Source organism: Crocodylus siamensis, chromosome 15 (assembly GCF_052110815.1).
Source record: "Crocodylus siamensis isolate JL-2025a chromosome 15, ASM5211081v1, whole genome shotgun sequence".
In the NCBI taxonomy this organism is placed as follows: Eukaryota; Metazoa; Chordata; order Crocodylia; family Crocodylidae; genus Crocodylus; species Crocodylus siamensis.
The window spans coordinates 41,972,903-41,990,446 of NC_143409.1; the positions used below are offsets into that span (position 1 = coordinate 41,972,903).

A 17,544-nucleotide genomic window follows, 5' to 3' on the forward strand; every position below is an offset into this window, starting at 1 on the left:
GCCCAATATGCTAGGTTCCCTACTAAAAACTTTATGTCCCATAATGCCTTGTAATGATGTATCGCTTCCCTTTACTAGGAGGGATGATTATGTATCATGGGAAAGGAAGTCTCTCTCCAGGAAGCCCAACACCCAGGCAAGGGGAGCAGGAGGCATCCCAGCTACAGCTCCCATGAAGTGCTGTAAGGCTAGCTCAGAGCCCAGATACTCTGTTATTGCTGAAGCCTTCCCATACAAATCAGAGTTAAAAGCCCATTTTCCAATTGGAGCTCTTCTGATTATTATTATTATTATTTTTTTTTTTTTACAGCCAGCTGGGATACTATGGTCACCCGCAGAAACCTTTCTGTAGTGTCTCCTGCTTTAAGCCTGTAACTTCTGAGAACCAGAGAGAGATGGTTCAACCATTGGCACCTTTTCAGCCTAGCTCAAAATAGCCCCCATCCCTTGGTAAGCAGTTGCAATGGTTAATTACTCTTTCTGTTAAAGCTTGGCTCCTAATTTCTGGTTTCAGTTTTTCCAGCATCAGTTTCCAATTACAAGCCTTCATTGTGCCCTTTTTTTCTGTTAGAAAATAAGCTGGTGAACATCTATAGTCTGGAGACCCTGACTAAGGTCTCGTCCTCTGTGGAGAAGTGAGGACGTGCCTTCAGCCACATTAGGCAGTGAAGGCTGTGGTGTGAACCTTCATCCCCCGGTTCTTTCATCTAAGAGATTAATCGGGTTGGGTTTGCAGGTTGCCCGCCATCTCATTCTGCTAGGACCAGGTGTCTTCCAGCTCAGGTGCTGGCCATAACATCAACCTTTTCTTTCCCCCTCACCCCGATCTGTTGTGAAATGCTATGCTGTGGACCCACAGTGATCTAGGAGTGGTAGGTCTGTCCATGCCAAACCAATGTAACTCTGAGATGGAGTTGGGTTTTTGTCCCTTGACTCTTCAACCTGCTACTGCTTATAAGCTGGAGGAGAATTTGGGGTGGGGGGGATGGTGTTGACTTAGTCTCCAGAGAACACCATAAAAAATAATGTGCTCTCATGGTGAGAGCAAAGAGGCAGGGACAATTTGCTTCTGGCTCTAGCTCTCATTTGCTGGATGATCTCTTGGGATTCACTTTACCTTGCCATCACTCATGCAACAAGATCTGCCTTTCCTTTTGTAAAGAGGCTGCAGGCTTCCTTTATAAGGGAGAATGCCAGAGAAGTATGGTATCCAGGTTGTAGCCGTACTGGTCTAGAGGAAAAGGCAATTGGGACTTGTAGTAGAGATGATATCTTTTATTAGACCACCAAAATTTGTGCAAAAAAATGTTCTTTAATTGCAAGCTTTTGGGCACGAACACCCTTTATCAGGCATTGGAGAAAAGATTGTAAAATTCTCTTGGGTAGAAATTAAAGTTCATATTTCATAGAGAAGTATGGAGTTGGATTACTATTGGTGTTATAACCAGTGACTGACCTCTGCATGGGAATTCTATATTTTGAGTCTTCCATAAAGTAATCTCTACCTGGGCAGCAACTAGGCACTTGCAATACTATGCAAATTAACTCTTTAATTGCTGTTCTCTGTCTTCGGGTGTCTCCGTTCCTCTGTGGTCCAGACCAGAGAAGAGTGGGAGTATGTACTGTGGTATCTGGCTAATATTCTCCAGGAATATTAACACTAATAGGTGACCTATTTAAATGTCCCTCCTTTAAAGCATCCTGTGTCTGCCACCTATTTCAGATCCCTTTGCTTTTATTGTTGAAAATTGATTCCATATGCAATTTTAAAAAAACAAAACAACAGCATTGCACTGAGGTCATAGACAAGAGTCCCGTGCACTTGACAGGGGTCTTTTAGAGCCTTAATTTTTAGCTGTGTGAATTATTGTCATGGACCTCTCTCTGGGTCTGTGCACCACATCTGGGCTTTGGCAGGTGGAGAAGAATGGGCCAGATATCTGGGATGTGTAGGATAGCATTTAGGAGTGAGATGATGTTCCTTACGTGGTTAGGTTGGTGTGAAACATCTCCACAACAAAGACACTAACAGTATGGAGGAGAGGAGTTTTCTGATGATCTCTTAAATGTTGTAATTTGATGTGGGCACCGGATAGTCCTTTCATGTTTGTATGGGATCTACTGCCATGGGGGCCTAATGTATGGTCAGGACCCCAAAGTGCTATTGCTATTTAATTAATCCTCCAGATTAATGGAGATAATTAAGTGAATAACATTTTTACACACACTGCTTTAGTTGGCACTTTTGCCACTGTATTGCACAAATTGATTTATATATGCAATGATATATCAGCATTTGGTTTCAATAGCTTTCTGCCAATTTTTTAAAGCAATATGATTCCATGGCAACTCTGGCACCAGGGACTTCATGTGTGAATGAAAAAGGTGCCTGACAGTCATGGGGAAGAACTCCTGCAATCTCTGTGGAGGAGAAAGAAGCATGTTCCCTGGCTCTGAAGGGTTTTGCACATTCAGACCAGGAGGATGGGCGAGCCATTGTCAGTTCTTGATACTTCTACTGCGAGTCTCATGTATAAAGTTGCCTGCTTGTATCATGCAAGACCTTCATGAATTCAGGCTTCTTCCACCAGCCTATGAGGGCAGTAGCTGGACAGGCAATAAATAACCTTTATTTAGAGAGAGGGCTCCCCTCCCTGCCCCCAGTATGAAATGGCTTGCTGAACATCTGAAACTGCAGGGCGCTGAGGTTTTTCCCTCCAGTGGCAATCACTTGTGTGATTCATTGGATGTCCCCATTCATAAAACCCCTAAGAAACCATAGAAGCTTTCAAGAGGCTTTCCATTACTCATGAGGTTCTTTAATAGGATTGGCATTTAAGCCAAGGTGGAGTTTCATGGAACACTGTCTACTTCTGTTTTGTAGTCTATCCTAGATCCACCAAGCCAGGACACCTCTTTATATTGTGGAAACACTGGGCATGGGTCAGAGAAAATCATGGCCCTGCTTAACATTAGTGGCAAGACTTCCATTATCTTCAACGGACTTGAGGCTTTGCTCTATGGGGGATTTCTATTGTTGCCTGGTCTCGCAATGACTTTGTACCATGAATCTCCTTGGGTTTCTGTATTCATGGGCATTAGTAATATTTTTGAGACATTGGGCCAAACTGAAACTGAGTGCAACTTGGTTCAAGCCACTTTTACTGGCTGTGCATTTACATGTCCCCTGATCAGAATTTGGTCTATTATCTTCATTGGGCCATGCTTTGCTATCTGGTGAAAGTCCAGGACACTTTCAAGGTCCCGTCATGGGACCTTGGGAACAGTAATGGGAACAATCAAACAAAACATGGAAGTATCTGGTGTAGCTCTGCATGTAATGGGGCTCCATGTTTATGAATGAGATGGATTAATATTGCTAGTAACTGGAAGCATAGATTGTGATGGCCAGAACCAGAGGGGTTAATGAACAAATTATTGCAACTAATATCTGCTTCTTGGAGGCACCTGTACAATTAGTATAATGGTTAATAGTAGCCAAGGAAAAGCTTGCAAGATTGTAACCCGCAAAATGTACCCAGTCTGTCAGAAGTATAACCACGATGTTAAAATTTAACTGTCTGTACCAATCATAAGACTAACATGGGCCCCAAGAAGTGGAACTAGAAAACAGAACTGCAAACTTCAGCTGACCTAATGGTTCTTGCTTTAAAGGTCAGTCAAAATGACAAACCTGACCACAAGGTATAATTAACACACTCCAAAAAATTCCAAAGAGGAAGTAACCAGGTGAATTGGACTTAGGTGGAGTAAATGCTAATCTTAAACCTCGAAGTGATGTGGTGTGATTTGCTTATTGAATAAGCTCAAGTTTAGGCAGTAACCTCTTATGATAATTTTTAACACCTTTCAATTCCACAGAGTAACAACTGTAAAGTAAGATTGCAAATGGCTCTAAAACCAGCAGATTAGCATAAGATAAGGTATGGAAAAAAAACCACGCACGTCAGGTGACCAGTAGGAAGGATGGAACAGAACGGTCATTGCTGTTCTTAGCCTGGACTCCAGACTCCTGGTGTGAGTGAGGATCAGATCCTGACCAGGGAACTTCCCTGGTGCTCCCTCTGACAGCATTGACCGGGGACGCCTGACTTCACTGGGACAACTTGGCTGTACCTGGTATTGAGAGACTGTCGATAAGTTGCCAACCAAGTGGGAACTCTTTGCCAATTTGCCTGTTGTTATTATCACTGCCAACTCTTAACTCCTATTGTTGTATTGTCTGTTTATTAGAATAATCTTTGTTAACTGTTATGTATAAACCATATTTTGCTGCTAACGTATATTTTTGCTGCTATAAGTAAAATTTACCTTTACTGTTGTAAGTAAAATTTGTCTCTGCTTCACTCCCAACTTCACCTCCTCAATCCTGAACTGAATGGCCCAGTGGCTGATATATTTGCAGTGCCCAGTTGGCCTGTGACCAAACTGATATACTTACAGCACCCAGTTCGCCTGTGACAATAGATGACACAAGTGCTGATGGGGAAAAGGGTGCAACTCTGTGCTGTCACTACCACCCCTGCTTCCAGGAGTTGGGTCCAGCCAACCTGCAGCCCTATGCCCCAGAGCTGGCACAGAAATCGCTCTGCCACTGCCACTGCCACCCCCACTGCTACCACTCCCTGGCTCTGGCCAGGCTGCAGCCCCATGCTCTGTGCCCTGCTGTTGGTGTAGAAATCTAGGGGGTGCATGTGCTCCCTGTCCCTCCTGATGCATCACCTATGACCTGCAGCAGGAAAGCTGTGATTTAAACAGGAAAACCTGGCAAATACAGAGCATTTTACCTTTTTGGAAACTAAAGACATTTTGCTAGTGCATTTTTGGTTAAAGTTGCCAAACTTAAATGTTTGTATGTGGGCTATTGCATCAGTGTAGGGATTATTTAATATGTCTTTCTAAAGACAAGCTCTATTTTTGCCTGTTCTATTGTACCCCTACCTGTGCCTTTTCAATGGGGACCCAGAGCTGATGGTCTCTCTTTGTGTTTAGTCTCCTTTTTTACAGCCTTGTTTTAGGTAAATAGTTGGGAGAGAGTAGCTCTAGATCTGGATTGAAGAGGCAGCCCACGTAGGAATGGAAATTTGTTTTTAAGAAACTGTAATAATCCTCTTCCTGTAGTAGAACAAACGCAACCATCTTCTCCTACAGCAGTTCTTCAGTGGGGCTGACCACATACCATGCAGCTTGGTATGAGATGGCTGGTAACCAAAACTCTACAGCCAGTCCCTACGTGTAACTTATGAAGTGCCCGCAGTGCAAAGTATTGTATCTTGGTTGGAAAAATGGGGGGTCTTGGGGCCCAACTTAAACTTGTATGTGGAAGACTTTTCTCCTTGGCTGTCTCTGACTGCCTCTATGCCTGCATGCATCTCTTAATTAACCTTGCAAATTTTTTAGCTTGGAGGGAGCTCCTGAAGTTGTGCGATCAATCTGAATTTCAACTATTTTCCCCCCAACCCCAAGTTTCTAGTGAGGTCCAACAAAAACTTTTGTTTGAAACTTTGAAATCAGAAAATGTTGGTTTGCTTGAAAAATGTGGGTTGCCTTTGCAAATTGGATGCATTTTGACACTATTTTTTCATTTGATAAAAGATTTCGATATATTTTCAGTCAAGTTTGGGGGGGAGGGGTGTTTACAGTTTTGAACTGACTTTTAAGTTGTTCTGGTTTCTATTTCTCTTTTGCCTCACCTACCATTATACAAGAGGTTTTGAATTCACTGGCAGAACCTTTCAACTGTCTCCAGAGTAAGTGTGTTCTTGAATTTTTTGTTCTGCTGTTGGTTTTGCAGTGTTGAGCTCTTTGCTAATTTGGAGCAAATGCTTTTGTCAGGGCATGGAAGGGAATTCTATTTTCTGATATACTGTCAGCCACCTCCCTCACCCTTCTTTCCCTTTCCACCTCCTTTACTGGAGGGCAGTTGCACCCTGGGGTGAGACTGGGTCACAAGCACCTGGCCTGCTCCTCTAAAATGCCTACATCAGTAATGACCAGTCATGTAGCATTGTCTACCTGCGCAGGCAGCCTCCTACCAGAGCTCCCAGAAATGAGAACAGTTCACTGGCCATTTTGTTTTGATGCCGTTTCAACCACTTTTGAGGTCAAAACAGCAAAATCAGAGTGAAACAAAGGCCGTCGAAATACCCTCAAAACAAAACAGCGAGGACTTTTGTCTTGCCTTGAAACAAAACGCTGAGAACCTTGTATTGCCATTCTGATATGTTACAACCAGGGCTTTACTACAGGGGAGCTCAGCGGATGTGGATCCCACTCGAATATTCCCCCAACAAGGGGCTGGCATTGTGTTCTGCAGTCTCCTTGGAGATGTAGTTCTCTTACCCCATAAATAACTGCTCGAGGGAAGGTTTGTTGTGTAGAATCATTTATTTCAATTGGTACCTTTTCGGCTGTATAATTCTGAAAAGGACAATGTAATGTGGATACCAGGATATTGCTATAGCTCTTTGGAGGGGGTGGAGGGTACTAGCAAGAAAACGGGGAAAGAGAGCTTTAAGCATCTGAGAAACACCTGTACAATGAGGGAGATGGAGAATGCCCTAATTTGCCTTTGTAGAACATCTGGAGCTTCCATAACTTCCTTCAGATAGTGGGAGATATGGAGAATGAACTGTCTATGGCTTCCTGGGTCGGTGTGCGATAAAGTGTATCTGGTCTCCCCCGTACCGTGTGCTAAATCCTGTTAGAATGAGTAGGAGTACAATTCATTTGGAGACTTTCTCTTGCATGTTGTCTTTTCTTTCACTTTCTCGTCCTGCTTCTTTTCCTGTAGGGTCTTCAGGGCCCATATGCTTAGCACCCATTCAGAGATGAGCATTGGGCATGGATTGGTGGGTGAACAAGGGGAGAAGAGCTGAGGACACCCAGACTCTGATAGGATTGAGCCCCTTTGCCTGCTCCTGAGGAAACAGCACTATGAAAAAGATCCCCAGCTCCCAGCCAAGAATTATGATCAATTTGGTGTAAAACTCTGTGCTGGAAGCTCATGGCCTCTGCTCCAGCTCAAACATGTTTGTACTCAGTACCACATACAAAACAGCTCCATCCATGTATCTGTCTCATGTCATCTAAGTGGACTCACTAGAAATGCAACAAAACTCTTTTGCAATAAATACCCATGAGAACTGGCCTGTTTAGGCATATAGGGCAGCAGTGGAGGAGGGGGGCAGGACAGTGGAGAAGGGATCTGCTGACGAAGCTTGCAAGGTGGGCAAGGTCAGTTCTATCTTTCCCTTCTCTTGTAGATCATAAGCCTCCTATGATGGAGGTCTCGGAGGCCCCTTCCTCCTGAGTAGGTCTATGAACACTAAAAAGTAAATGGTACTCTCTAGTCATAGATGACTCCTTATGCTCCTACTGATTGATATGCATCTGGCATGATGAAAGGAAACACCCAATTGGCTAATTGGCTGTCTGACCATCTTTAATTGCCACTTGGACTTAGGGTTAAGAACTGACTGTGAAACCAATGGCTGTTTTGCTACTGACTTCTACAGAGCTAGGATTTCACCCCAGCTCCTTAATGGAAAAATGGAGTTCTTGGTTTACCTGAACCATCCTGTAGACCTGTCTGAGATGTCCTGCAGTGCCGAGCATCTGCTGAATTCTAAAATGGATGTGTATAAAGATGGGTTATGCTTGTTTCACAAATGCTGCCATGATTTCTTAACCAGCATGTTAGTACCAGAGATGATTTGAGTGCTCTGGAACTGGCAGGTAAACTTAGGACCTGAACCTAAATTGGCATATGGCTATTTTAACCCAATAGGCTGAACCAAATACCCACCTCTGAATGTCACCAAAGGAAGGTGTGGAAGTCAGACCTGAATTTGGTTGATGGACCTGTCCTTGACCAATGCCTCCCACAGCACCCAGCAGCTCAGTAGATGCATCCGCTACGGTGACAGAAGTGCGACAGAACTAGAGCGAGGCTCTTTGATGTTTCTTCTAGCAATAAAGAAGAAAGATGAAACAAAATAGGTGAGCCCAGAGACGGGTCTGAATTGGAGTCCCGCTGTTACTGCTCCTTGACTCTGCAGGGTTGTGATAAATAATCACAAGCTTTTCTCCAGCCTTTGAGAAATCAGTTGGGTCTTCTTGGTAGCAGCTTTTGCCTCTGTGCTGGCTGGCTTGGGGGTGATTTCTAAGCAGGTCTTCCGCTGGATTCTCTGAGCTGGCCAAAGCCACATCGACTGAGACCTCACGAGTTCCAGCATCGTTGGTGGCCAGGCAGGTGTAAGTACCTTCGTCTTGCTTGCTGAACTTGGGGATGGTCAGGGTACCGTTCTTGAAGGTCAGGAAGTGCTCTTGACTCTGCTTGGAGCGCCCACTGGGGAGGTCATTCCCATCTTTTTCCATATTGGGCCCATTTTTCTCTGTTTGTTGGTTGGAAGGCTGAATTTTCCAGCTGATTTCTGGCTGGGGACTACCTGTGACGCTGCAGTGCAAGGTGAGTGTGAGCCCATCGTAGAGCACAGTGTTGTCCAAGTTGGACTGGTAGGTCAGCTGCATGGAGGGAGGCACACACTGCAGGTCACGGATTTTCCTCAGGGGAATGCCTCTGAGATTGTCTGGGGCTGCACAGCTGATGGAGTCCCTCTCTGGAAGGGAAATAGAGGTATTCTCAGTCCAGTTCCTCAGCCAGAAGACTTTACAGGAGCAGTTGAGTGGGTTGTTGTGGAGCTGGAGCTGTGATAGCGAAGTCATGGCATCAAATGTCCCTTCAGCAATGGTGGTGAACTGGTTGTCATTGATCCACAGAGACCTCAAGTCTTTCAGAGCCTGGAAGGCCTCTGAAGGCAACGTGGCCATGTGATTGTTGTTCATCTTCAGGATCTGCAGGGCACTCGCGTTGCGCAGATCCTCCCAGGGGAAATCCACGATCTGGTTATGGCCAAGATCCATGTTTTTCAAATCTGCCAGCATAGCGAAAGTGCCTTGCTCAATGGTGCTGATGTGATTGTACCCCAGCCAAAGGGACTGCACCTCTGTGACCTCCATGAAGGAGCTCTTCCGCAGGGAGGTGAGCCTGTTGGCCGAGAGGGTGAGGATTATCACGCTGCGGGGCAGCCCCAGGGGCACATCCTGGAGATCCCGGTAAGCACATTCTGCCAGCTGGCGCCCATTTTTTTTTTCTATACAAGTGCAGATCTCTGGGCAGCTGATGCTCATCCGAAAGAAAGCTGCAATGCATAGGCAGAGCAGAAGACCCATCGCCTCTCCTGTGCATAAAGAGATGGAGAAAGCTATTAGTTATTTTGCATAATTTTTGTCAAGGCATCCCTGCTGCTTTGCTCCAGTCTGATCTGAAGCAGCATTTTCCCTTCGGGTTTTTCTTTAGCCAAGTTATAACAGGGAGCAGCAGGCAATAAAATCATGCATATGGCACTGCAGCATTTTTTTAAAACTATAAATGTGATGAAGAGGATATTAAATATTCCCTGATCTAAACAACGTCTTGATGTATGAATAACATATTGTTAGCACAGAGAAAATTGCAGCTGGTCAGGGCATTTCCGATGAATCACTTTTGTTCAATGGAAAACAATTTTTTCAATTAAACTAATATTTGCTTCACCCTAAACGCATACATTTTTAAAAGAAATCTTCTGCTTGGGGTGGAGAGGCGGGGGATGACGGTAGGTTTAAATTATCCCATATCAGCCTTCTCGGACACATTTTGAAACACAGCTTTTCTTGCAACATTTACTTACATTTATGTAAATGTTCTAAGTGATCAAGATCAAAATTAAAGCAATATTCCAGACAATTGAAGTATTGCATTTCAGTACATTCATGAAATGTTTGTGAAAATACAATTTCACTGAAAATGTTGGAAGTTTGGCTTTTTGTTCTGATTCAAAATGAAAACATTTACAAAATCTCTCTCTTTTTTCATGCGCTGGGCAGTTTCATTTTGGGATTAGCGATGATGAAAATATGTCTGGTTTTCTAAAATGTTGTCATTTTTTCTTTTGGACCCCCAGTTCCTATCTGTAACAGTAACAGTGACACTTCCTTGCTCTCATTCTTTGTGATCTATTCAGATTGTAAATTGGTTGGGGTGAACAATGGATTGCTACTCTGTGTGTGTATGGCATATAGCACAATGGGGTCCTGATCTCTGGGGAAGGCCTTTGGGGAGCTACTTAATCGTTAACATTGATTAACCAAAAACCAGCCTGGATTTGCCTCTACCAGTTTCAGAAGGGGAGGCAGAATTCCCTTCCCTACCCCCTTGCCAAGTTTACTCACTCTCTTCTGCCCTCACTGTATAATTGAGGATTGTGTTGGAAATAAAGCAAATGGTAAGTGTTGTAATGTCACAATGACCATGTGGTTTGCAAAAGCAGGGAAGGGGAGCAGAGTGACATTGCAAAAGAGAGGATTGATTTGCCAAACTGGGAGACTAAGAGGATGAGGGAAAACACAAGGCTCAGTGGTTTTGATCACTAGAGAGAGGTTAGGTGCTTGGCTCCAATCTGTGCCTGCATCTGTCAAAGACAGAAATGTTTTACACTAATGTTACGGAGTTGGATCGTACTCAGTGGATTTTCTGATCTGTTCGGAGAGGGGGGCCACATTATCACAGCTTCCTGGACTGCCCTTACGTGCAGAAGTGAAGCTGCTAATGTACAGTGTACAATTGCATTAACAAAATCTTTGTCATGGCTGGAAATCTTACTATGTTGAACTGCTTCTTCAAAATTAAAAGCAGCAGCGTCTTGACAAAAACAAAACAAAAAATGCATCATCTTCAGACAATGATGCTGTTGTGAGTCACTGGCTTTACGCTACAGAAGCCTCTGTCTGAGTGCAATAGGTACAAACCCATTAAACAGCTTTAAAGCCCTATAAAAGGATTCAAATGATCTGGTGGCATCATATTATCCAGGTCCCTGTGGCCAAATTCTTGATCTAGGGGCAATCTATAGTAATGTTTTTAATTTCAGTGAAGTTGTGCTGGTGTTGCAGTGCTGTAGCTGGAAGCAAGGCCTGGCTCTTTCTCAGCTACTTTAAACTCTACAACAGGTGAACACGTGTGTCACAAGTGGCATGGGCAGCCTCTGAGTGGTGTGTGGCAGATGAGGGGGAGGCAGCACAGTGGTAGATAGGGTAGGGAGCAGAAAGCAGAGCAGCAGCCTGGGCAGGGAGCGCAAAACAGAGCAGGAGATGGGGCAGAGGAAGGGGATCAGAGGGCACTTGGGGAGGCTGCAGGGCTAATATGTGGCGTGCCTGCCAAAAAAAAAAGTTGCCCTCTGTTGGTCTAGTGGATAGATAAGAGCCTTGTACTCTTCGATTCTCAAAGTGAAAGTTGCACCTTCTAGGGTGCTAGGTAGCTTCTGCTCCCAGGGTTCATTCAGCAATTCCACATTACTAACAAACCAGTCTGAGAACAGGCTGCAACTGTGATCGTTCACAAGCAGGGAGGTGAGCTGATTCCACTGACCAATGTGAGCACCTGGAGTAGGAAGGATGGCCTGGTGCAGAGGTGGCTAATCTGTGGCATGGACAGATCAGGGAGCAGGCAGGCAGTGCAGCAGCACATAGGGCCAGGAGCAGAAAGCAGAGCAGCAGATTGGGCAGGGAAAATAGGGCTACAAGCAGAAAGCAGAGCAAGAGATTGGGCAGGGGATGAAGATTGGAATGGCATTTGTGGTGGGCATGGGGCTTAATTTGTGACATGCTTGCCAGAAAGATTGGCTCTATTACCCTGTTATAGTGTTTAATATTAATTTTGTTTTTTCCTGATCATGGGGGGCAGGGGGAGATGACTCCATCCTGTTCAGGATTTCCCATTCAAGCTTCTGGTGTTGCATTACTGTAATGCTACTAAGAGGCCCCAGCTGAGATCAGGATCTTATTGTTTTAGGGGCTGTACAGATGCACAGGAAGTATCGGGCATCGCCCCAAAGAGCCAACACACTAAGTAGACAAGACAGTCGAAGGAAGTCCGATATTTTTTGCTTTTAAGAAGCCAGGAAAAGGAAGTGAATGACTTCCCCCAGGGCTTACTGGGAGTTTGTGGCAGAGCCAGGAATGGCCTAGAGCAGTGGTTTCTATCTTTTTTTCATTAGCAGACCCCTAAAAAAAACTTGAAGGGAGATACCCTCTGAATCGTAAATGTGGGTATTCACATACTATTGATTGATTGCAGTCCTCTTTCACAGATCCCTTAGACATAGTCTGTGGACTCCCAGGGATCCATAGGCCACAGGTTGAAAACCATTGGCCTAGAATCCACATCCCCTAAATCCCAGCCTAGAGTGGAGTTATCTGTTCCTTTTACTAGTTTGTTTTCCTTGGTCCCTGTTGGAGTGCGATCCAAAGCTTCTGCATCTGTGTCCTTTATTGTGTACTGCCCTCGATGACATAGTTAGCACAATTTTGGAAGGGCTGGTGATGAACTCATATGCTTCCTGTGAGGCAGTGCCGCAACATCGCACCAGACATTACTCAGAGCAATATGCAGGTCCGTGGGGAATTGTGAACTGGTGTGCGACGCCTTTTGCTCAGTTCTTGCATCCCAAGCAACTGGGCTATGGGTACTAGGATGAATGATTACTGGGGAGGAGTTTGCCTGCCACAGCAGCCCCCTGATGCTTAGGGGCCTGCCTCTCACTGAGTCCACTCTGTGCCAGGACATAATGCCCATTGCCTTACTAGTGCCCACCTGCCCTCTACGCTCTGGGGTGCACACACTCCAGAGAAGAGAGTTTATAGGGAATAAAACTAGTGAGAGAATTTTTGTGGAAACCATGTTGTTTAGAAAGTCCTGCTTTGATTAAATAAAGTTGTATGAAATTGTATTGATTCAACTGATATTTGTTTCTTGTTAAAAAAGAAATTGGGATTTGAAGTTTTCAAAATGTTCTCATTCAACATATTGAGAACAAAGGGAAAAAAAACCCACTGTAAGAGAACTGGTTGCTCAAGTGGGGTTTTTTCCCTCTGTTTTGCATTAAAAAGGGTGCTGATCCAAGCAAAATACATTCCATTTTTAATTGAAAGGAAATGAGTCAGTCAACCCCAAATAAAGTCTTTTCAGACTTTAGTCATGCGTTTTTTTTTTTAATTCCGATTTTTGGATAGCAACATTTTGAAATGTCAAACTTTTCTTGTAGGATCCTCACCTATATAAGCAAGTTGGACATTTTTTATTTCAATTTCACTTTGCTTTATCCATGAAACTGCAATGAAAGTATCTTAATTCAATATTGCTAATACAAATATTCAGTGTAATTAATTTTTATTTTTATAAAGTGTGGGGCCCCAGGCAGTTGCCCAGTTTGCCCTCCCCTGAGGCTGCTATTTCCCCCTCTGCATGACCAGCTTGGGGATGGGTCATGCCCCCTTCATGCTGTGGGGCTAGGCCTCTCCCTCCCGCTCCCCTGGCATGGCTGGATTGGGGCTGTTCGTGACCCTTCCCCCCTCCCCCCCCACTCCAAAAAGACCAAGTTATGGCCAGACCAAGTCCCCTTGCCCCATGTGTCTGGTCAGGGCTGGCCTGCCACCAGCCTCCTTTGGGCAGCCATATGAGACCTGCTGTGCTCCCCTCCAGATGCCAGATCAGGACATCCAGCCAGATCCAGCTCTAGCACAGACTGGACACTGCCCATCCAGCCCACTGGGTGAAAAGGTTGATCATTAGGGCCAATAGGCAGATGTAACAACTCTGTTGATGCCTCATCACTGCATGTGCTGGTAACTGTTACATCTGTAGTAATTGTGTAACTAGGGCTGGGTGACCAGGGCATCAGTTTTTTAGTTCTTGAGGAGGTGAAAGGATAACACTGGATGCTGCTACTGGCCTGGCCACTATTGCGAGGTCTACTGTTGCTGCCGCCCAGCATGCAAAACCTGCTTGTTCTACCTCTGATCTTCCTGATTCTCTGTTGGTTCAAATGCAGCAGAACTGTTGCAATTTTAATCCTGTTTCATTCATAGTTGAAGTTAAGGAGGTTTAGCTCACTTGTGTCCTGCAGGATCAGGCAGACACAAGACTCACAGTAGCAGCTCCCCCCCTACCCCCCTCCCTTTTTAAGGTGATTTTAAAGACACATTTATTCATAGCTGTTCCCAACTTCTCAATCTGTATCCCGCCCCCATACATAGCTTTCCATGCCAGTTGAAGCATACCACCAGATTAGTTTTGTAATTTCTGGTCAGCAAAGGGTGCCATCCTCCAATTTTTACTGAGGCAAAATTACTTGGCACATCAATGGACTTTGGCTTAAAGTCAGGATTACAGAATCAGTCAAACAGTAACATCTGCCTTTGGATTCTTGGAGCCAGTTTAGACGACAAACTTATATGCAGCACGTGTGTGTGATTTTCTTCATCATTTCTATGCTATCAAAGTCCTACCATAGCTACAAGTACCAGCATAAAGGTGCTTTTATAGAGATTATTTTGCTTCCCAAGAGGGTTTTGCTAATGTAGCTGTCCCTGCAAATCTTCCAAGCATAGACCAAGTGTCAGTCACGTTTCAGTACATGTGTTCACGCTAGAATCGGCAGTTGTGTTAGTTAACAATGCCCTCATGCCTGCTGGCTGATCTGGTTCTAGTTTGGCTTAAACCAATGCTGGAAACCTGTTCATTTCTCAGAGTAGGGGTAAGAACAGGCAGTCATTGATGTCTATGCCCTGTTTTTGCTCAAATTCCCAGTTGTGGCTTATAGTCCACTTGGGTTATGTGGATGTTTCCTGTGCACCGGGGAGAGAGAAAGCAGGCTGGCAGTGAGGGGTGTTGGAAGCAGTCTTTGAAATATGGCTCTGCTGGCTTTAAAACTTTCTTTTTCTCTCATCTGTTTCTAGTTCTCCAGTCCCTTCTCCCCCCTCCTCCTGCCTTCTTACAGCTGAGGCCCTGTGCTTTGCTCGTCTGTTGTTAAGAATGTGTTGAGATATTATTCTTGGCACTCGCATCTCCAGTCTTTGCTTGTGCATTCTTTGTTTCCAGCCCCGTTCCAGCCCATTGTTCCAAAAACCCTTTCTTCAAACTCTCTATACATTGAATCCCCTCCTTTGCTGTCTTATGGAGCATCCCAGAGAGTTTGCAGGTAGCAATACAGGCCTCCACGTAGCTTCAGCCAACACAACCTCGCATTCCTCTCCCCCGCATCTTTGAATAACCATGATTTACTATTTATTTATTAATCCAAACAGCCATTACTTCAAGTTTACAATAAATAAAGCATCGCTATTCTGCAGGGCAAGCCTTTAAAACCACAAAGAATTGATTTCTTCGATTCACATAGCAGCCGGTCAAATGTTTCTCAGCTGTACCCTGGCCGCTATGAATGTAGTGGCCAGACTGTTGCTACTCAAAATGATCCCGCTGTCTCCCAGTGGAATGGGTTTTAAGAGGCAAACCTGGTTTGCAGCTAGCGTTAGATCTTAAAGCCTATGGCATCAGCAACAATAGTCTAGGAGAAGAAAATGAAATGCTAATAGTCTTATTTAAATAGGAAATCTGCAGTTGCTTAAAAGACAGAGCTTTTTACCTCTTAGTCTTGCTTCCCCTTCTGTCTTCGAGGACAAACTTGAGGCAAACTCTGTAAACATTGCTCTGGGTCCTGTCAGACTCATGCATTCCAAAAATGTTAATAATAATCATTTAAAAAAAATCCCACACAACTCGGCCGTTGCCAAAATAAATACGCTTCGCTGTTCTCGTGCAAAGTTCCTGGCTATTGGTCCTACAAGAGCTATGCCATTATTCCTGGCACCCATTTTTGAACTTGCCCAGCTTTTTATTTGTGTATGGGGCAAGAAGTCATAAAAGAAATAGCCCTTGGATGAATGATGCCCCCCGCTTGTCCTCAACTGTGTTTTTTTTTTCTTGGCAGCTTATGAAGTATAGAATTACAGCATCCCAGAACGCCCATTCTGAAAACATAACTAACAATTCATTTTTCAGCAGCCAGGACCTGCCTTTTCTTAAATTACACCAGAAACTTAAATGGAAAAAGATGCCAAATTGTTGGGGGCCCCCTCCCCTTCCTTCTCCTGTGATACAGCTCTGAGTCTCTTAAAGCTACAGTAAATGGCAAAAAGACCTTGCTGTTACAATTCAGGAATATGAGCCCTTGAGCTGGGGTTCTCAGCTGAAAACAGCATTTCGTTGTATTTGTTTCCTTTAACTGAACAAACCCACTTAAAGCCTCACTGTTTCATGCTCTGGGCTCTGTGATGTAAAGGAAAAACAAACTTTCAGGGAACACTTAATGAAGTAGAACTGGTTAAAAAAAACCAAAACAGTCCCTTCCCCTGTCTGAATTCCTAGAAATAGCAAGGTTGACAGAAGGTATGTCTAGTCCATGTTCCCAGCAAGTTTGGGAAAGGATATTCTCAAGCAAGCCCTACCCATGCCCTCCCACTTGCATGTGCTGATCCGAGAAATATGGCTGTTCTAGAGCATATCTGACACTGAGGGCTCCAGGGTGGCCCTGTGGGGCTCTTTCTAAAGTAGCTGCACTGCTGTGTACCTAGGTCTGGTGTATGTAGCAACAGCCGGTGACTGGGACATGCTTATGGCTTGCCCTTCTCAGCAAGGGCCAGGGATGCAGTGTAGACATCCCCAAAAAGGGTCTGATATAAAATCGGCGATGGCTTCTTATTGCCTCTGCTGTTGGCTTAGTCCCCCATCAGGACAGCAGCCAAAGACTCCATGTCCTGGTTTTTACAGAGCTGATGAAGCTTAGGGGAAAGTCCTATAACCACAGGGCCAGTCTCTGGTGAAATGGAGCAACGCAAATGGCACCTCCCTGGGCCATCTAAGTCCCTTGTGCCATGTAGAGTATTTTTTCTGAGGGAAACCAAGTGATGGTTCAATCTCTGCCTTTCTCGGAGTCCCCTATCTATTTTAACTCCCCCTGGGAACTTCTCTTGAGGGGGAGGCTTCTGGGATGTAGTGAACAACTTTATCTCAGTTGACTTGTGGAGCTTCTTGCCATAAGCTACCGCAGAAGCCAAGATCTTGTTAGGATTGAAAAGAAAAGGGAAAAAGAAAAAGGCTTAGGTGGTGACCTGAGTAATGAAAGCAGTGAAAATTATTGCAGAAGAATGAAAATGTAAGAGAGATGGCCTCATGGTTCAGGGTATAAGAAAGCATATTTAGTCGGAGGGAGATAATTTTCTGATAAGACAGGTGATCCCAGTTGTCCACGCAGGAGTGCTTTCTGCTTCCTCTGAAGGAATTGCTCTTGGCCTGCCTCAGACAAGAGGTTGGAGCCAGTGGATGATGGGTCAGATCCAGTCTAGTGTTCCCTGTGTTCCCATTACCCATGTCAGCTACAGGGGCAGTCTGTTAGACCAAATTTCCCATGCCATGGGGGATGAAAGCCTTCCCACCCCAAGCCGGCAACCTCTGTTAAAGAAGTTTGTCATCCCAAGAGCAACTGGGTATGAGCAAGCTGCATAAATGTAGGCTGGAGATTAGAAGCAGATTTATAACCATTTGGTGCCATAAGTTCTCAAAAGGCCTTTCAATACTGGGCTGAA

General features: G+C 44.7%; 1 protein-coding gene across 1 annotated transcript; it reads right to left on the minus strand.

The window, feature by feature from the left end:
• Positions 1 to 6,389: 6,389 nt before the first annotated feature.
• On the minus strand, positions 6,390 to 15,887 carry LOC149852470 (immunoglobulin superfamily containing leucine-rich repeat protein-like). Its single transcript, XM_090029541.1, has 2 exons — positions 15,546 to 15,887; positions 6,390 to 9,263 (listed from the first exon to the last, which is right to left on the minus strand). Exons 1-2 carry the CDS (start codon positions 15,628 to 15,630, stop codon positions 7,990 to 7,992), a joined length of 1,359 nt encoding a protein of 452 aa, XP_089885667.1. The 5' UTR covers positions 15,631 to 15,887; the 3' UTR covers positions 6,390 to 7,989.
• Positions 15,888 to 17,544: the final 1,657 nt, after the last annotated feature.

What these genes read in the sequence shown, in the direction of transcription:
- LOC149852470 (XM_090029541.1), bottom strand. Translation starts at nt 15,630, where the DNA reads ATGAGTCTGACAGGACCCAGAGCAATGTTTACAGAGTTTGCCTCAAGT. An exon ending in AGGGGAAGCAAGACTAAGAG is followed by an intron (nt 9,264 to 15,545) that starts GTAAAAAGCTCT and finishes CTTTATGCACAG; the next exon opens with GAGAGGCGATGGGTCTTCTG.